We start from the raw sequence: 20,613 nt of genomic DNA on the forward strand, positions 1-20,613 counted from the left end.
AATTAGTTTTGGTAAAGAATTCTAGGACATTTCATGTACTACTGTCCAAATTAAGGTTTTATTTTTTGGGCCAGTTTGTAGAAAGCATTTCAGAAATGGACATAGAAGAGGGTGAACATGTAGTTTGCAATATCAGACATAAATCCACATTTGATGAAACAGCCTTAAAAAAAATTCTTAAGAATTCTCAGTCTGGCTCACTGGATAGCTCCCATAGTTAATTACGAGAAGCAGATTGCTAATGAGAATCATAACTCTATGCAACTTTGCCACGAGGGTTGTGTCTTGTTCAGCCAGCCACTGCCTTCTATTGCTTCAGAGACCACCAAAGCTAGTCCATACAAAACATAAGAGAAAAAAGTGCTGAAAGCTCAAGGTGAGCAAGAAAACGTAACTTATACCAGTAAACAGTCAAGAGAAGCAAAAATCAGATTTCTCAGTTTTGAGATTCTCCTACTAAGAGAAACCAGCCCTTTGCTCGGAATTTGTCACGTGCCACAAGTGAGTCACCAAAACCCACGCAAAACATTTATTAGACAAGAAAATATTTGTACAGCCGTTTCAAGTAGTCTAAAAAGTCAAAACACGCGCAGAATCAGTCGCCTCGGGAAAGGAACATCCTAAGGAGCGCAACCTATCCGCGGCCCTTTAACGGTACAACCGTCAGAGACCCGCGGCCGACATTTTTCATGCCACACAAAACGGCCCGGAGTTTGCAAAAGGGAAAACAGCAAGAGGAAGGCACAGAACTCCAAGGAAGCATTCTGCTCCAGTGTCTCTGGGCGGCTGCCGGTCAGGGAGCCCCATCTCCCAGGGCTGCGATAGCAAAAGCAGCCAGTGGCGGGGACACCCCTGCGCGGCTGGGGAACCTGCTTGACGCCCGCAGGTCCCGTCGCTCCCCACCAGCCGCGCCTTCCGGCCGCCGCACTCCCCGAAGGGCTTAAGGAGGTGCCCACACCTTCCTTCGTCTGCTGCCGGGCGGCGGCCCTTCCCCCTCGGCCCCACCAGGCAGGTACCTTGTGGCTACCGCTCCTCCTCACGGGCGCCGAGCAATGCAGAGTCGCACCGGGCGGCGGTTGACCAACGGCCCCTGCCCGCGCGCGCCGCGCCCGCCACCTCCCCCTACCGGCCCCGCGCGCGCGGCAGGGCAACGTGCAGGAACGCCCGTCCCCACCATCACCTTGAGGCCCGGCGGGGCCCGACTGCGCAGGCGCGCACCGCACGCCGCCGCGCGGCCCTCTGGGGCTCGTAGTCCTCTCCTCCCGCAGGCCAGGCCCGGGCGCCGGGTCCCGTCACGTTTCACGCGTGCGAAGTGTCGCCTTTCCCTCTCCCTTCCCCGGACGTGACGCCACCTCTCTTGCCCGCCGCGCTGCGAGGGCGTCACTTCCGCAAACAAGATGTCGGAGTGCTGGGCTGGGTGAGTGCTGCGCGCCCTCCCGGGCGGCCCGCCGGTGGGGACATGGGGGTGGGGCGGGGCCGGGCCGGGCCAGGCCGGGCAGAGTGGCGGTGCGGGGCGTGCGGGAGGCGGGCCCCGGGCCCTCGGCCTCGCGAGCATGTGAGAAGGGTGGTTGCGCTGCGGGACCGGCCATCGCCAATCGGCTGCGGCCGCGCCGGGACTCCTGGGTGGTGCGGCGGCGGCGCGCGCTTTGTTCGTTGCTGTGGTGGGCCGAGCTTCGGCGGGCTCCTGGAGGCCTTAGAAACGGCCTGGGCCACGGAGGCCGGCCCGCGGGAGCGCCCGGTCTGCGCAGCCCCCCGTGAGGGAATCTTGAGTGTCAAGGCTATTAACAGGGTGGGTGGGGGTTGCTGCTACAGCGTCTGTTGTTTCTTTGCATTTCGTCCCGTCCTGTCCCGTCCTTCCTGTCCCCCATATACTCCCCGCCCCCGGCGCTTTGAATTCTCCAGCTTTTCTGCTGAAAAAGCTGACCCCTGGTTGCCATCACTGGCTCTGAAAGCCAGCAGCTTGGTTGACATCGTTGGGTCTGAAATTTTGATAGTTTCTGAATTTTGCTGGTCTTGGAGCACTCTGTTTCCCAATGATTATATGAAGGTTAGAATGTGCTGGAGATTAAATGAGTTTTGTAGCAGTGATTAAATGTATAAAATATATAGATACAGAGATGCAGTGGCAGCTGAAGAATATTAATGAATCATGAGGCATAGTGGGTATTCTTGGCAAGCTTGAAATCCACAATTGATATGAAAATTTGCTCTTAAAAACCACCTTTATTTTTTGTTTGAGGATATCCATTTGAAAATATACTCAATCAGCTTGTGTTTCTAAATGTAAAGTGATAGGATGAGAGGAAACAGCTTCAAGTTGTGCCAGAGAAGGTTAAAAAAAATTTATTCACAGAAAGTGTTGTCAGGCATTGGAACAAGCTGCCCAGGGAAGTGGTTGATTCACCATCCCTGGACGTGTTTAATGACACATAGTTGACATGGGGACACGGTTTAGTGCTAGAGTTAGGCTATGGTTGGACTCAATGATCTTGATCTTGGTCTCTTCCAAGTAAAATGATTCTGTGTTTTGTAGGTTACTTGTTATGAGGAGGAGAAAAGGGAGATTGCAGCCTCAAAAACAATGACACTTTGCAGTTGAGTCAATAAAGATATCTAAGAAAGACTCAAACATGAAGAGTAAAGTTTTATCCTAATTATAAGGAGAGTACTTTAAAATTCCACATATTGTGCTATCTTTATTAAATAACCAGTCAAATTTGAAGCCTATATGTTCATTGGGGCAAAAGCGTGTTATGTTTCTATAATGCCAGTATTATCACTGAAAGTCTTGACTGTAACCACAAGTAAGTGAAATACAAAACTGAAAATGGTTGGTGTTTTGTTTTGTTTTGTTTTTTTCCCCTATAGGTTGCCCTTCTGATCAATGGACAAGGAGACTAACCTGTCAAAAATGGCTGATGTAACCAAGACAGAAGAACAGGCAATAGAGAAAAGTTTGGATGAAGAAGTGGAGAAAACACCTCATCCTTTAGAGGCAGATTCAGGTATTGGTCAGGAAGGCGACAGTTCAACTTCAGGTACAGTGCACTCCACTGAAAATGAAAAAGAAGATGACACTGGTAATAAGGACAGAAGAGCAAAAAGGAAGAATTTAGATCCTGAAGATGAACCTCCTAAGAAAGTAGTGAGTATCATTTGTTTTGAGCCATGTTCAAATACCTGTTTCAAAGCCTTAGCTAAAGAAAAGATTGAAAATATTTGTGCTAAACATCTATGAACCAGCATGAAACACCAAATGTCAAAGTGCACGGGTAGTTTTCTAGCAAAGTTACAGGTGCTGAAGTTATGTTTGGCTTATTGGAAGAGAAGGAGGACTGGTAATTAGAATGTTAACAAAACTGATCTCAGCACATGCTTATTCTGATCCTAAGATCATTGTTCCATCACTGTCTATGTGGTAGCAATCTGGTAGTCTAGTGTAGGGTTTACTGGCATTAGTCTAAGTCATGTGTCTTGAATTGGTATGTTTTGTATGTTGTTATCCTGTCTGTTAGCATTGTTATCTGTGCATGGGAGGTTCTTCCATAGGATAATTTTGTCCTTTAGTTTTCTCAGTAAGGTGTTATATAATTTAGAAAATTCAACAAACTGCATCCTCTGTGGTATAATTTCAGTATGACTTGTTAGGAAAGTGAAGTACTGAAAGGTTTACAGATACTTTTTTGTTCTTTTTTTAAAGACTGCAAGAGTAGCATAAAATATCCTTTTGACTGGGAGGTTGAAAAGGGTAATGTTATATGTGACGCTGTCATTTATTATGTATAGGCATGTAGAAACTGGTGTTGTAATACCCAGTCTAATTTTGACCTTTTTGGATATGTAAGTATAATTTGAAAATATTTTTGACATAATGTTTTATTTCTCTGTTCAGAATCTTTCCAGGATGTTAATTTATGGCTAAGCAATCTGCTGAAATAAAGGGGGCCCTTTGATGTGGTAGAAACATTGTTAACCCTTTCATCTTTTTAATAAGGTATTTCTAGAATAAGAGTATTTCTAGCTTAAGGGTGTAGAGAGGTGATTGCATTGAACACAGCTGCCAGCATCTAGGTGTAATTGCTGATGGCTCTTTGCAACTGTGCTTGCAGCAGCTGTTAAGGGATTGTATGAATATGTTCCCTGCACTTGTCAAATTCAGCTGTTCTAACTTCTGTCACCTTCAGCGGCCATTCAGGGAGCCATCTGTGCTTACTCTAGAAAAGACTAGAAATAGTAAAAATATTTGTTAGTATCAATCAGCTGAGTGTGATACTAAACAGATGATGGGGCATAGTGATTCTAGACAAGTGTCTCTGGTCTTTCTGAAGGTTACCAAAAGTATATGAAACACTGAAGATTTCATGTAGTATATTAAGTCAGTCAAACCTTCTTTTCCCTTGAAGAACTGCAATTTGAATAATAAGATAATGGGATGTTGACATTTGTAGTCAGCTGTTGGGAATGCTTTTAGTTGCTGTGTAAGTTCGTACTGGCTGGGGCTTTGTAGCATGTTGGTGGGTTTTAGCTGAGAATCCTTCATTCTAGTTTGTACTGTTATGTCAAACGCTTATGCCTCACAGAATTTGTGTCCGTTCTCCATATTCTGTTATTTTAATTTCATACATATAATTGAAGATTTTTTTTTTCAAGGTGAAGAGATTTTAAGAGCGTAATATCTGCCTGTAGACTGCTCTGTGTCACAGGTGACAGAAATCTCTTGGACTATTTACACTTAAGGCTAAAACAGAGACCTTTCTACAGCTTACTGTTAAGCATTTGAAGGGATACTGTTGTAAAGTCATTGCTCTCCTTTACCGTGGTCCATTTAAAGCTCTGGCAGTATGATCACCTTCCTATGGTTTTATGCAACGTCAGCTAGTTGGCGTTTTGGTTAAATTTGCTGTTTATAGACTTCTGTTAGATGTAAATGCTGAATTTCTGCATCAGAATATTTGAAGAAACTTAAAGCTGAAATAATACTCCTTGAGAAGGAATATCCTCTTCAATCCCAGGCTTAAGGGGAATGAAATCGACTCTTTGAGAATGGTGAGAGTATTAGAGAACTAAAGGTTAAGTATTTCTGTGAAGGAAAGGTGCTGGGCATCCATCAGAAATGACTTTGACCAACTGAAAAGGGGATTGATTTTTTAAGGGAGTTGTCTCTGTGATAATTGAAGTACTGACGTCAGTACCAGGACAGATATGGGCAATGATTCTATATATAAAGTAATGGTGCTTTTCATAGCATTACTTGTTTGCTTTCTTAAATCCTTATAGTGAACATGTCTTTGATTAAATGAAAAAGTAATAAAAATAATTCACTGCTTGAATATGTTCCTTCTTTCATTTCTACAGCGTGAGATAGGCCATGGGCAAGCTGTAGCTGCACATTATAATGAACTTCAAGAAGTTGGGCTAGAAAAACGTAGCCAGTCTCGTATATTCTACCTCCGAAACTTTAATAATTGGACAAAGAGTGTCCTCATTGGTAAGGTTCCTTAATTGATTGCTTAGACTTTAATAAAATGTAACTAATTTTTGTATAAAAATATAACCTTTTTTTCTGCTTTCTGATATTCTTGATGGCATTTTGTCTCTTATTACATAGTGAGATTTTCAAGTGCAACAGAGTATCTGTTTTTATTTTGAGTCTTTGTGATAATGTTTTGTATTGTTGGAATGCTAAATACATGCATAAAGATCAGCTGACCTGAAAAATAGAAAAGGTTCATACTGGAAACTGTTCTTCTTTGTGACATTTTAAAAGAGAAAGGTACAGCTTTAAATCATAAAGAATTTCTTTGTTAGATTGAGCTATTCTAGTTATTTAAATCTATCTCAAATGATTTCATAACCATTTTCCAAAGCAGTCTGTCCTCAGGTCTAGATTATGCAATTCTGTAGGAAACTTGAATACATGAATATTTCATTACCCATAGTCAATGGCTTAAAAATAGGAAAAACTAGAGGATATAGACCTTTAAGAACCAGCAGCTTTTAATAAAAGACAAAGTCTGCTATCCCACAAACTAATTCAAAAGTGAGGGAACAAAACCATGAGGTATCTGCAAACGAAGAAAAGAATTACTGGCAGAGCACCACAGATTCATGAAGAAGGAGCTGTGCCAGGAGATGTTGTCACCATTTGTCTTAGCATGCTGCTTTTTGTTGTATCAGAGCAGTTAGAAGCAATATTTCAGTTTACATAAAGCTGTTCCTGGAACCAGTGTTGAAGCCTTTCAGTTATGATGAATTTTGGTAGTGTGGTGTTACAGCAGTTGTATCCAAGCATATTTCAGGTCTCTTACTGTGAAGAAGAGTTGCTAGCATGCTCATATGTTTGCATAATATGTCAACATCAGTCAGAGCAAAGATAGCCTAGACAGAGTGGAGATAGACTAGAAAATGAAATCTGTATATATAGGGTAAAAAGATAGTAAATAAGTAGCTAGTGTTCTTGCAAGTAGAGGCTGAGACCATTATGCACATTTGTAATGTGACTACAAGGAAAAGTTGTAGCTGATTCATTTAATTGACTTTTTCTCTTTTGCAAAAGGCTTTCTCATACTTTCAAATAACACCTACCTTCATTATAATGGTAATGAAAGGGAGCCCTGTTTCCCCACTTATGCACAGTGTGGTTGTTTAGCCTATGTCTGCCAGGGAAACATTTCAGAGCTCCAGTCACATTACATGCAAAGCACATCAAGTACAGAAAATATTCATTATCTTCTCCATTGTTTTATAAGTTTGTGGTTCCTTTCATCATTAGTCATTTCTAGAAAAAGAAATTTAAGTCTGTGATTTTAAGAAGACTTACAGGTAAAGGAAGTTCTGAGATGTTTTAAAATTCTCAAATCCTTTTGGTCCTTTAGGGATCTCTACAGTACAAGTGAATTAGAGATACCATGATATGCATTCTCTCTTCTTATTTTTCTAGGTGAATTTATAGACAGGGTACGACGGAAAAAGAATGATATAACTGTTTTGGATCTAGGATGTGGCAAAGGTGGAGACTTACTGAAATGGAAAAAAGGAAGAATTAAAAAACTTGTCTGTACTGGTAAGAAGACACAATAACTTTCTGGGGAAAGTACACTGTTTTATGGGAAAAACAAGCACATTTCCTGTTTTTTATTATTTCATGTTTTTAGTAAGCCCAAAAATCTAATGGTACACATTCTGTCAAAAAGTTGTCTTTTCTCTTTTAACCTGAAGACATCACCTTGATTGCCAGCGTAAATATAAGAACCATTGATGTTCTGTGTCATGAGATTTCAGTTCAACTCGTAAATAAAAGCTGCTATCAGTAAAGAAACATACAGTTACCACAGATTGTTTTAGGCAAGTGTAACACTGGGGAAAAGATTGACATATTTTGTTTTATGTATTTTCTCCCACATCTAATCTCCTGTATTTTAACTGTTCTGAAAATACGCACATAAGAATTGCATTTAAAAAATCAAGCAAACCCCACAGTGTTTTAACAAAAAATAGTCTTGCATGTTATAGTCAGCCAAAGATTTTCAGAGTCAGAAAGTGGAAGAGCTGAAAGCTGATTAAATAATATTTGGTTTAAATAGTTTGTTTAGATGTTGGGAAGGAGATACCATCTTCCCTTCTCCCAAAAAGCATGCCAAGGATAATGCAAGGAAACATTACTTCAGATTCAATAGATACTAAAATTTCATGAACTTGCTTTTGTGGGAATTATTCTGGTTATTCTACATTTTATGATTCTGTCTTGCTTCTCTTTTTCAGTTGGCAGTCTTCAAATACAGTTAATGAATTTGTTTACAAAGTTCTTATGTAAATTTATTGCATGTCATTAGTTTTAGTATTATTTAGTTGAAACACTATGCCTGACAGAGGAACAGTCTTAAAAAAACTCCCATGGTGCAATATAGTACCATATATAATAAATAATTGCATTTTAATGTCTTGTATACTTGTATGAAGATGAAGAGCTTTCAGTACTGTTGGAAAAGCTTTGGGAGCTGAACTGTTTTAGCTAATGCATACTAAACACTTAATACTGACAGCACTTGATATCAATCACTGTGGTATCCATCACTTGAACTTTTGGAGGCTTGCTTTGCCCTTTTGGGGATGGGGGCTTTTTAAAATCTTCAGATTACAACTTTTCTCTGAAGTTAAGACCTGAAAATGACAGTGTTATAATCCCAAACACCTCCTGCAAATTAAATTAATTTCCTAAGCATTCGAAATAAAAGTGTTTGTTCCCATCGAAGTATAATCGAAGATCAACTTTTATCCCTGCATAATGGATCTGCTGTATCCCAGTAATTGTGAGTTTTCTTGTTTGGGGAGCAGTTTACACTTTTTGTTTTAAAAATTTCTCTTTTTATAGATATTGCTGACATTTCTGTGCAACAGTGCAAGCAGCGATATGAAGACATGAAAGCCCGATGTCGTTATAATGAGCATATATTTGATGCAGAATTTATACAAGCAGATAGTACCAAGGTACAGTTCCCATGCTTTATAATATTTTGGAGATGTAACATTCTTGTGTTAAGCAAGTATGGGAAGTGATGGTAGTGCTGTATATTTTTAAGACCACATTGTTGTACTATCAGGAGAGTCAACCATACATGGTTAGAGGTGTGACATTCTTGAAGCCTGAATGTCTTTTCCAGATAATAAATCTGGTACTTTCAGTTTCTTTCTCTTGACAAAGGGAAGGGAATGACTACTTACTTCTGTAGTTCTGGGAACCAGCGTGGGATGTTGGAAACTTTGTGAATGTGTGCTTTTTATGCTAGAATGAATAAGGGACATTTTTTCTGATTTCACTTACACAGTTTATTTATCCTAGTATTTTTTTTGTAGCGGCATTGTAGTTACTACAATACGTATTCTCAAAACTTGTGTGATAGAGCAGTTTTCTGAGACTGTCTGGAGGTGATATTGAATATATTGCTGAGGCTTAGAAGATAGTCTTGTAACCAGCACTGCATTTGCTTCCTGGAAATGCAGGCTGAGGGACAGAACCTACCTGGTTCGAGCCTTGCAGGAAAGGTTGTTGGCTTGAATTCTTGGTTGCCTCTCCTCAAGAATACAGTCTGTTGCAGGTTCCAGGTCATCTCCCTTGTCTCACAACTACAGTCTGGGTAAAGAGGAGAGACCTTGGCTGGGGATAGTTTCAGGTTGCTGTTACAGCTCAGTGTTATATACACATGTATTTTCTGTTGCATGTTCTGTCTGTCCATGCATACAAATGCTCATCTCCCTGACTTTGTTTCTGTACATTATATACAACATAGATGATAAAATCTCACAACTTGTCCAATTCCACCCATATTTGTTTCTTAGTTTCCTGTATCTCTCTTTCTGGAAAGTAGAAGGGGAGTAAATGGACAGGTGAAATTGCTATGGGTATGTGAAGTGTCTGCTTTTGTCTTACCACATACAGAATGTTGACAGCATGTGGCATGGACTGGGAGTGAGTGAGTGGGTAGGAAGTTGGGGGGAACTGCTAAGTAAGAAATATTTTGAGTATGGAATGCATATCGTGAGCCTTGAGAAGAACTTGTGTACTCCTATGTTATTTATGATGGCTATTGGTATTGTATAAAAGAAGCCTGATCAAGAAGAGTTAGAGAACTGATGAGTACAGGGTCAAACTGTGGCAAGCTTTAACCTGGCAAATTCCAAGGGCTCCAGGTTCTTCAGAGTTACTGCTTGGTTGGTCTGGGGTGTGGAAGAGTGTGTTCATACATGTGTGTGAGAATACAGACAAATACAACTTGGTGGGCAGGCGAGTTGACATATTTAAAACAACCCCTCCTTTCAATTGTATGTTCAATGGGTCAGTTCTCATTACAGAGACTTAGTAAACTGAAAATTCATTTTATTATAATAGTTGTTTCTAGCCAAACAGTGGCTGATTATAAACCCTCAGCAGTAAAATATCTCTGGACACTCTTAGGTAACTAACCTGGGGTTTTGGCCTTCCAGGCGTAGTGATGTTACTCGCCAACATGAAAGGAATTTAAGGACACGTAAACTTTGAAATGTTAATATGCATTCTTGTTGTTCCTAAATGTTGTGTATTGTTTTCTCTGTAGCAGAGAACTTTTTCTTACTCTTAACTTTTTCATCTTGTTCTAGTTGAACTTGTGAAGGGATGAAGGCTGAAAGGAAAAACTACAAAGAATTATGGGAGTAGCATATAGGTTGGAAGATTTAAGTGAATCATGATTGTTTCTGTAGCTTTTGTTTCAAGCTTTCTTTTTACTTTTTAATCTGTTTCAGGATCTCTTGTCTTCCAAATACAGTGATCCAGATATGCGCTTTGACATTTGCAGCTGCCAGTTTGTTTATCATTACTCATTTGAGACATATGAGCAGGCAGACATGATGCTTAAAAACGCTTGTGGGAACCTCTCTCCTGGAGGGTATTTCATTGGCACAACTCCAAATAGCTTTGAACTCGTGTAAGTACTTTTATATTCTATTAGTCTTTACAAAGTTTGTGAAGCATTGTTAAGTGAGAGTCATTCTTGCAGTGCTCTGATAGGTTTGTGCAAACAAAAGCAGGTGGTTTTTTTGCAACAATTTTGGATTCTAGACAAGAAAATCTCACTCATTAGCTTGACTCAAATATGTAAATCTGTACTGACCCTTGTCTTTTGTACTCATGGCTCTTCTGGATCTTCATACATAAACCCTCTGTAGCAACTTAGATAGTGACAGAATAACCATAGCCTGGGCAATAACTGTCAGACTTTTGCTGTGGTTGTTCTAAGATGCCTGACTTGTCCATGTAGACTGTGTCTGGGCTAAAGGTTAATTTCCTAGGTCCATTAAGTCCTTGGTATGTTGTACAGGAATGATAAGCTGTTAAAATCTAGTATGCTGCTTCTCTTCATTTCATTGTTTCATTGCCTTATCTAATAAGGGATGTGAGAAACTACAGAGATGACTGAATGCTGTAGTTCTGGGAGAAACATTTTCAGGCCTCTTACATATAGCTTTCTCTGCCTGTAAAATTAAAAAATTGGTCAATTAATATTTGTTTATGTCTCCTTTTATAGAAAGCGACTTGAAGCTTCAGAAACAAATTCATTTGGGAATGAGGTATACCGTGTAAAATTCGAAAAGAAGGGAGAATATCCCTTGTTTGGGTGCAAGTATGATTTCCACTTGGAAGAAGTGGTTGATGTCCCTGAGTTCCTGGTTTACTTTCCATTACTGGAAGAGTAAGTTAAGTTTTGAATTCATTGTACAATAAAAGCTATGAAACATAATAAGCATTTGTTTAGCTTGTGTGTGATCACATAATACTTGCAGAAAATTATATTTTGTCTTTCTTACTATAGTTTTCAGTTCTTCATTTTTTTTATTGTTGCTCCAAATAAGGAGGTTTCTTGCATTTCCATCCACAACTATAATCTGTCCATTGCACTCAGTTGCAGGTGTTCTGGTCAGCAGCTGTGAAGAGTTAAACTAGCTCTCACACAAGAATGTATCTGATGTGTTAGATGTGTCAGCAAACCTTTAGCGCTGTCAACTTACTCTTCTTTAATCTCAACTTTTTTGGGGGTTTCATTCTACCTTTCATTAGTCCTTCAGCAAGTCCTCTTCATCATGGTGTTTCTTTCTTGTCTTATCCAGCTTTCTTTGGATATTCTAGGATTTTTCCTATGGCTTATATTTTCTTTCTGTATATCTTCTTCATCTGTGAGCATACATTTTGCTGTTACCTCTGTGTGAATTCAGATTTGCCTTTCCCAGCCTGTGTCCTGAGGTACAGACAAATGTTTCCATGTTGGGGTTTTTCTTGCCATTCAAGTTCAGCATGGTTGTTAAACACTATTAAGCTTTCCATTCAAACCTGTATGTTTTCACACACTTCATTTGTAGTTCTCTCTGAAAAATACCAGGATCTGTCACTGACACCTGTAACTCCAGTATTGTATGACCACAGTTTCTACTATAATTGAGGTGTAAGGCACCAAATGTCATACAAAGAGGTTCTTGTAATACATCCGTGATAGCTGACATGGCAGGGTGATGATACTGCATGGAAAATAGTGTAGTCTATCTAAAAGTTCAAATGGAACTTACAAACTTCTGTGTATTGGGAGACATTTTTCTATTGAAATGTTTGTTATGACTTCTGTGTGGAGTTCTGTTGTCATAATTAAAAAAAATAGAGTTTGTGGTGGTGGTGCATTTTTTTTTCATCTTAATAAAAAAAAGAGTGTAATCCTAATGAATACCATAAGATGTCACTGTAGCATAAAACGGTTCCTTTGAAATAAAACTGCAATAATTTTGCAGGTTCCCTAATTAATCGTATTGTTTTTCAGAATGGCAAAGAAGCATGGTATGAAACTGGTCTACAAAATGACATTTAGAGAATTCTATGAAGAAAAAATCAAGAATGGCGAGCATAAAATGCTGTTAAGGAGAATGCAGGCCTTGGAGGTAAATATGGAGTTAACTTGTTTCATTTAAATAGTATTTTACATCCTGTTAATTATTTATGCAATAATTGAAACTCCTGTTGTGAACTTTGTGCAATGAATTGAAGACTACCAACAGAAGAACTAAACTCTGACACTTGTGATAGTCTGACCTTGACTGGCTGCCAGACACTCGCTGACATGCTCTCACTCCCTCTTCCCAATGAGACAAGGGGAGAAAATACAATAAAAACTTATGGGTCAAGATAATGACAGGGAGATTGCGTAAAAGTTACCGTCATGGGCAAAACAGACTAAACTTAGAGAAGATTAATTTAATATGTTAAAATAGTAGGATGGTGAGAAAGAAAGGAAACTAAAAGCACTTTTTCCCCATCCACTCGTTCCCAGGCTCCAGTTCTCTCCTTCACTTCTAACCTTTCCACCTCCTCTCCCTGCCCCACAGCGCAGAGAGACCAGGAATGGGCGTTGTGGTCATTCCCTAACATTTTGTCTCGGCCACTTGTTGCTCCTCACACTTTTCCCCTGCTCCAACATGGGTCCCTTTCTGATGCTTTGGTTTTACAGTTCTGTGTTTCCCTCCTCCCTCAAACAGTAGAATTTTTCAGCATAAAATGATTTGGTGACTTATTAAACTGAGTGACATGGGCTGCAAGTGAACGTGACTGTCCTTGTGGAGTCTGGAAGGAACAGTGCTTTGCATGGGCTCATATTGGCAGTAGCATGGTGACACAGTCTTTGACATACCAGCTTCGTTCTTCAAAAAGAGATAGTTGTCTTAAATTAGTGGCCACTTGAAATTGAGGGACTGCATTGTTAACTACAGACCATTATGCAGTAACTGGGATACTCAATAAGTATATTTTAGTTTTGAAGATTCAGTTGTATACTTCTGTTACAGCTCCTTTGTGTTATTGAAGCATTTTAAGCATTCTGCTTGAAATCTTTGTCGCTCATTTCTTAGTACTTCTGCTTAAGAGATGCCGGATTATTCAGTTGCTGTTCTAAAAGAGGGTATCTCTAGGTTATAATGAGCTATACACCAAGAATAATTTTTATAGTTATTTTGTTTCCCCTGTGTTGGAGACATAAGGATAAAAGTTAATTTATTAATGCTGGGTGTCAGATTTTATGGGAAGTAGGGAATATCAGACCTGATCTTGTAGGTGCTATAAAGGAGAGGAAATTTAAGATCCTCATAATAATTACTGACCTCAGTTCTGGGCTATGTTGTGATAAACCCTCGACTGATGTGATTAATGTATCTTACTATGCAATTAATATTTATTTGTTTCTTTACGTTCTCCAGCCATATTCTACATTTGGTGATTCCAGGCTTGTTTCTGATAAACCTGATGATTATGAGCATGCAAAAGAGTTCATCAAAGATGGCAAGGCAAAGTTACCACTGGTAAGTTCTTTATTGCTTCACTAGACCAAAAGGTGTCTGAAATTGAGGTTCTGGTCTTTTGAACATGTGGTGCCTCCTTCATTTTAGCTGTCGAAGTTTGTATGAACATCTCTGTGCCTGTGAAAAATCATAGAGCTGCAGGACTGAGGAGTTCATATGCCCCATACTCAAATAATCAAATTAACTTAATTTTGTAGCTATTAAGAAATTTGTATAAATGCAAAAGGGAAAGGATATTTTGCCATCTTCTTTGGCGGGTGTTCTAAAATAACTCATCTTAATCTGAAGAATTTTCTTGTGTTTGTGGATCTTCACACTACAGATCTAAAGTTTTAGTTTTCTTCTTTTAATCCTCTGATGGGAGAGTTGAAAACTTATTCATAATACTATATGCATTTGAAATCTTAAACATTGTTTTTCTATTGTCTTTTTGGGTAAAGATGTTCTAGCTTCCTTGTCAGCCAATTTTATTAAAGTTCTATAAATGCTATTTTTTAAAATCTACTATGCCTTCTTTTTTTTTTTTTGTTATAACTGAGCTGCTGAAATTAGGCTAGTCCTACATGCATAAAACTAAATTCATATATTTCCTCCCTCAATTTCATTAAATAAGATACTCTGTTCACATTCTGCAAGTAAAAGAAACTTACTTCGTGATGATCATGATCTTACCTTGTACAAAACTTAGTCAGCTCTTCTGCCTCATATATGTTTCTGTGTTTCTCCTGTTTTGGCAGCTTGATTTGTGGCTTCAGAAACAAAAATATTGAACCATCTTTAATGGGGGTCATATTAGATTTTAGATTAGTAGTACAATTAAATATGGGGTTTTTTTTCTGCTTCTAGTCCTGTCTTATAATTTGCATACTGCATTTCAGAGCTTGCTGTCTTTCTCATGTTTTATAAAGGGTTTTTCTTTCTTCCGTAGTCATAGCCGTACATGGCAATGTTGTAGTCGTCTGCAGCTGGTCCTCTCCCAGCCTTTAATTCTTCTGTATTGATCTCAGAGTTGGGTGCGTGATGGACTGGAGCCTGCACAGCTGCTATTCCTGGGAAGCGAGCAGGAGGACAGGAGGCCTGCTGTCATTTTCCCCCAGGAACTGCTACCATTTGGCTATTTGCTCTCCATCTGTATCCAGGCTAGCTATTCAGGAGTGCAAAGAGCTGTGTGATTGCTTTTGTCTGTGCCTTTGGGGAATCAGGCTTGTTTTAACCTAACTGTTCATGCTGCATGGTTCCTGACCAACAATGTTGACTCTTTCAGCCTGAACTTTAGGTCTTTTTTATGTGTTGAGGCTCTTTGACAAGAGAGAACCAAAATTGTAGACTAGCTTGAGTAAAAATCATAGTTTTAGTGAAATCATGTGCACTTACTGATAGGTGGCATCCTATTTCATTGTCCTACATATAGCATTAGGCTGGTCAGTTTGAAGTTTTTCCACTTGGATTTTCTTTCTTTCGTCTTTGGTTTATCTGCTGTTCGTGTTCTGAATTCTTGAGGATTTATTCCTTTTACTGTATATAAAAAAATCCTACATCGACAGGAAAAAGAAACCTGCATTCTGTATTTGAAATCTAAAAATTTTAAAAAGAAAATAGCTTCTTTTAAGCAATAGAGAATGATAGAGTTAGACTAAAGACCTCTTTTGCCTGCTGCTGTGTCACCTGGAAAAGAAGAAATCTGAACAGGCCTTTTTTTCTAGCCTCTTAAAAGATGAATCATTTGGTCAGGATTGGTCAGTTGATAGCATATAGGATAAGTCATGCCCCTAGTGAGGACTCACTGGAAGGGGTTGGAGTTGACAGAACAGAAAACCATCTTATTTCCTCGTGCTTCTTATTTGGTAGGATAAATGGCAGCAGCTTTTTACTTGTGTACTTGCCCTGCTTTCATCTGACAGGGTGAGCTAGGGGTATCAGAGAATCACAGACCTTTAGGGATTGGAAGGGACCTCGAAAGATAATCTAGTCCAATCCCCCTGTCAGAGCAGGAACATATAGATGAGGTTACACCTGGACGCCTGTCCAGGTGGATTTTGAATGTCTCCAGAGAAGGAGACTCCACAATTTCCCTGAGCAGCCTGTTCCAGTGTTCTGTCACCCTCACTGAGAAGAAGTTTCTTCTCAAATTGAAGTGGAACCTCCTGTGTTCCAGTTTGCACCCATTACCCCTTGTCTTATCATTGGTTGTCATTGAGAAGAGCCTGGCTCCATCCTCGTGACGCTCACCCTTTATATATCTGTAAATATTAATGAGGTCACCCCTCAGTCTCCTCCAAGCTGAAGAGACCCAGCTCCCTCAGCCTTTCCTCATAAGGGAGATGCTCCACTCTCTTAATCATCTTTGTTGCCCTGTGCTGGACTCTCTCCAGCAGTTCCCTGTCCTTCTTGAACTTAGGGGCCCAGAACTGGACACAATATTCCAGGTGTGGTCTCACCAGGGCAGAGTAGAGCGGAGGAGAACCTCTCTTGACCTAAAACCAGCCCCTTCTAATACACCCCAGGATGCCATTGGCCTTCCTGGCCACAAGGGCACAGTGCTGGCTCATGGTCATCCTGCTGTCTACCAGGACCCCCAGGTCCCTTTCCCCTACACTGCTCTCTAACAGGTCATTCCCCAGCTTATACTGGAACCTGGGGTTGTTCCTGCCCAGATGCAAGACTCTACACTTGCCTTTGTTATATTCATTACATTTTTCCCTGCCCAACTTTCCAACCTGTCCAGGTCTCGCTTCTGGCATGCCAGCCACTACTCTCAGGTTTCCTAGGCTGCAAGGCAGGATGTTTTTTCATATTTTTTTTTTTTTTATCTCCTTCTAGGGAACCTTGAGTAAATCTGAATGGGAAGCAACAAGTAAGTATCATTTTGAAAACTTAGTACTGACTGAATGGTGGCTATGGAAAGTCTGTAAAAGAGCCTGTTGGTTATGGAAGAAGATCCAAATTTTAAATATGACAGGATTTTATTACATATGTTATTCAAATGCCTGTGTCCAGATTGTGTGGTGCACATGACTCAAGAATTTGGGAGGGAAATGCATAAACTAGGTTGAAATTTTGCTTTATTTGAGTAGCTTCTAGCACACAAATATTTGAGCTAAAATAATTTGGGGAAGCCTTAGTTAGGATGTATGAAAAGAGGATGCCAATGTTATTTTGCTAGTGTTAGAGAATTAAATACTATACCTCTGGTCTGTACACTTGGATATTATACTGTTACCAGTCAACTGGAAAACAAACTCAGTTGGGACATACATTCATAAAAAATAATACAAATCTCTTTTGGGAAGACAGGCTGGAGCTTTACTCTTTGGCTCTAGTAATGTGTGTTTCAGGAAGATGCAATTAAAACATGGATGGTGAAGAGGTATTTGGATGTATTATAAAGGGAGGAGAAAAAAGGTGATGCCTCAGACATCGAAAAGGATATGCTATTGTTAAATGTGTTTTGAAATGTTGTGTGTGCCATAGAAAACTTTTGACATCAGGTTTTTCCAGTGTTGAGATTAGTAAAACTTGGATATAATGGACTGAGAATTCTAAGAATAAAAAAAAAATATTCCTAGAGAGATTGTTGCTTAAGTCTGTGTAGCCACAGTCAACCAGCATCTGCATTTTTGCAGACCATTATAGTGGTTGTGTTACTGGTTTAAAATAAAAATGCTGTTCAATTCACAAATGAAAAAAACTTTAGTTAAACTGTTTGCTTTCTTAAATTATCTATTTTTTAAAGATAGGCATTAATTCCAGCAATGTAGAAGTAAGATGTAAGCTATCTATTTGAGAGGGGCTTTTTGTACCTTTAAAAGTTCGGTGGTGACTGTGTTTTCTACGTAGATTCTTTTTTTTCAGAGAGATTTGGACCACAGAGCTTCTGATAGGATATAAGCACAGCTTGCATGTTACATGGAACTTCACTTTGCTTAGTTGCTGAGGAATATACAATAGGCTTGTCTTGAATTTTCAGTGTAGCTATTGCACCTCATCCAGTAAAATAAAAGTGAAGTGGAAATCCATAAATGTGTAGTTAGACTCATGGTCTCAGGAAGCTTGTTTAAAATATCTGTTTGGTATGAAGCATATGAACATCTGGCATAGCAGCATTGATTATATGCCAAGTAAGTGTTTCCCAGGGGTGCTGGTGTAGACTGTATGGGTGTATCCATTTCTATATCATACTGTTCTGGAGTTGAGAAAATACTGTGTAGCGTTTGTAAATATTTTTTCTTTGTCTGTGGTATTTTACAGGAGGAAAATTTATAATTCTGTACCATGAATTTATTCACTTTTTAATTAAAAATGGAGTTCATAATTTCACCCCTAATTGTCCATTACTGTGTGTATGGAGTCTTTAAATTTAGTTGCATATGACTTTTTATGCACCAGTGAATGTTAATTTTACGTAGAGTGGCATAGTAATTTATGAATTACATTCACATTTCAGTAGTATCATTAACTGAAATCAGTTTTGCATTAACTATATCAGCAGTACTTAGAATAGTTTGCTTTTGTGCATTCTTAGCTCTACTGGGAAAACATGTCTAAAACCATACTGGAGTTGAGAACTAGAGTTACTAATTGGGAAACCGTAGCAGTTTTTATTATTTCAGTAATCTGCTAACAGGTTGTGTGGGCAGAGTATCAACTTGTATGCATCTTGAAAACTTAATCAAGTGGCAGAGGAAGCTGAAACTTTAAATACTTCATTTTCTTTTTTAGGTATTTACTTGGTATTTGCATTTGAGAAGCAACTGTGAAACTTTGCGTACTGGCTGCAGCAAGAAGAGATCATATCCATGTGCAAGTTGGAATGGTCAGAAATCCATTGTGGCAACTATTTTTTTATTTTTTAATGATCAGAAGTGTGCAGGACACTACCAAAAACTAGAGCAAGCTCATGAGTTACATTGCCTGTCTGTGACAGATGGACTTGTGTGTGTATATATAAGAAAGATTCTGAACCAGTCTTTTTAAGCATTTGTAAGCAATCTGCATGCTCGCAAAACTCATGTTTGAACTTGACACAACTTTATGTTAGAAACAAATGTTTTGTTAGTAGAAATATGTTTGTGTTTAAAGCCTGACCCTGCACTTTCCGAAGCTGATGGAAAAATGACTGTCGACTTTGGTGGTGCAGAATGAGGGCCTAAGTATTGTACCACAGAGCTCAGTTAATTCATAATGAGATATATTCAGACATATAGGGTATGTCTACATTGCATGCAGAGCTAAGTGGCTGATAATACCTGAGTCAATTTGAGTACCTCTGTGCTGTGCTCAAGCCTGCAGTGTAAATCTACCTTAGTGGGAATCAAGGTGTAGTTTACATGGTAAAGTCCCATGATCTTGTTTTTTGTGCTTGCCGATATGTAGTGTCACTTCATGGTGCTTTCAAGATTAAATGGGTTTGTTCTATACAAAACTGCTCTGAAAGAATTCAATTTCTAGAGTTTTAAATCTGTGTTGTTTTTCCAAATATGACTGTGCGGTAACCAATAACAACTGCTGAACTTAGATTACTGAACATTTTCTATTGTATTAAAGACTCTCCTGAATTTTGGTAGTTTTAATGTCTCCTGTAGCTTATTAGACAGATCTTAGGATGTGTTTCTTGTTTTGTAAAGTTCCAAATGGGCTCAGCAGAAGGATGAGGTGGTGATGGGACCTCATTGCAATCCTTAAGGCATTAGAAACGTGGTCAGCGTACTGGATCATGAACTAGAAGCGGAGCCTGTGTAACATTTGAAGATGTGAGAAGTTCACTCTGGGAGAGAAGGCTGCATATGTTTGTACACACTCTGTTGCATGTGGATAACAATCCCCAAATTAGAGCCAAATATTTTGTTTGGGAATGTAATCTAATGATATTAGTAGGCAGAATGGTTTCTAGGTACCATCTTAACTTCCTGTCAAGTGTCTTAGAGCTGGTTTAGGGATTTCTGACATGGTGTTTGCTATGCTTTCCACATGCTTGTAGCCACCCAATAATGGGAGGGCATGGGTACTTCATGAGTTTTCCTCCCTTCTTGGGCTAACAGTACCTGTTTACTGCTGTTGGTTAGTATAGTTTACATAGAGATGAAATGATGCAAAGCTGAGGGTACACGAGTATTCTGAAAAGTTATGATAAACCTAGGAAAGAACATTTCTGTTACAGAGTTAAGCATTCACATTACTTGAGTTTGTAGTTGTGTTGCCTTCACCCTGTAATGAGGTCATACTCCTTCCTCCATGAGTCCTGATTTTTTTGTTTGTTTATTGTATAGAAGAACACCTGCAGCTTCATCAACGCAGCAGAATCCCAGTCTGTTCTGCTGCTGAAATTAAGAAAACAAGACTCCCTTGTCTGCTAGAATTAGTACTTGTGAAACTAACTGAAAAACACTGACACTTTAGAAATGCTGAAGTGTTTCACTGAAATTTGTGTGTGTCAACACTAGTTTTGTTAGATTTCTTGTATGAAATTTCATTTGAAAGTACATTGTTATGCTATTTTTGGAAGAAATCAGAATAATAAAAAGAGGAGAAATACAGTGGAGTGTCTTTCCTGTTTTAAACAAATTTCAACATATCACACAATTACATAAATGTTGAGGTTGGAAGAGACCCACTGGCAGTCATCTGGTCCAACTCCTCTGCTCACACATGTTTACCTACAGCTGGTTGCCCAGGGCTGTGTCCATGTGGCTTTTTAATATCTCCAGGGACAGAGACTCCATGGTTGCCCTGGACAACCAGTGCCAGTGC

General features: G+C 39.3%; 2 protein-coding genes across 4 annotated transcripts in view; one reads left to right on the forward strand and one right to left on the reverse strand.

Annotated features, from left to right (window-relative positions):
* FAM210A (family with sequence similarity 210 member A) overlaps positions 1-1,312 on the reverse strand; it is a 21,611-nt gene extending 20,299 nt beyond the window's left edge. Inside the window, exon 1 of one of the 2 annotated variants that reach the window (XM_065829820.2) lies at positions 1,181-1,312. The gene's annotated coding sequence lies outside the window, so the exon portion shown is untranslated. Of the gene's footprint in view, positions 1-1,016; positions 1,108-1,180 lie in introns of those variants that run through there. The other variant, XM_065829819.2, reaches the window with a different exon arrangement.
* Positions 1,291-20,399, forward strand: RNMT (RNA guanine-7 methyltransferase). 2 transcript variants are annotated; one of them, XM_065829809.2, is made up of 11 exons: positions 1,291-1,417; positions 2,869-3,145; positions 5,356-5,488; positions 6,941-7,063; positions 8,372-8,487; positions 10,279-10,460; positions 11,061-11,225; positions 12,339-12,456; positions 13,765-13,866; positions 16,687-16,720; positions 18,586-20,399. In XM_065829809.2, the coding sequence occupies exons 2-11, from the start codon at positions 2,885-2,887 to the stop codon at positions 18,621-18,623; spliced, it is 1,272 nt and encodes a 423-aa protein (XP_065685881.1). In that variant the 5' UTR covers positions 1,291-1,417; positions 2,869-2,884; the 3' UTR covers positions 18,624-20,399. The 2 variants fall into 2 exon arrangements, with proteins under 2 accessions (XP_065685881.1, XP_065685882.1); XM_065829810.2 differs by lacking the exon at positions 1,291-1,417 and adding an exon at positions 1,671-1,789.
* Positions 20,400-20,613: the final 214 nt, after the last annotated feature.

The sequence above is a fragment of the Patagioenas fasciata genome, chromosome 2, assembly GCF_037038585.1.
Source record: "Patagioenas fasciata isolate bPatFas1 chromosome 2, bPatFas1.hap1, whole genome shotgun sequence".
Taxonomy (NCBI): domain Eukaryota; kingdom Metazoa; phylum Chordata; class Aves; order Columbiformes; family Columbidae; genus Patagioenas; species Patagioenas fasciata.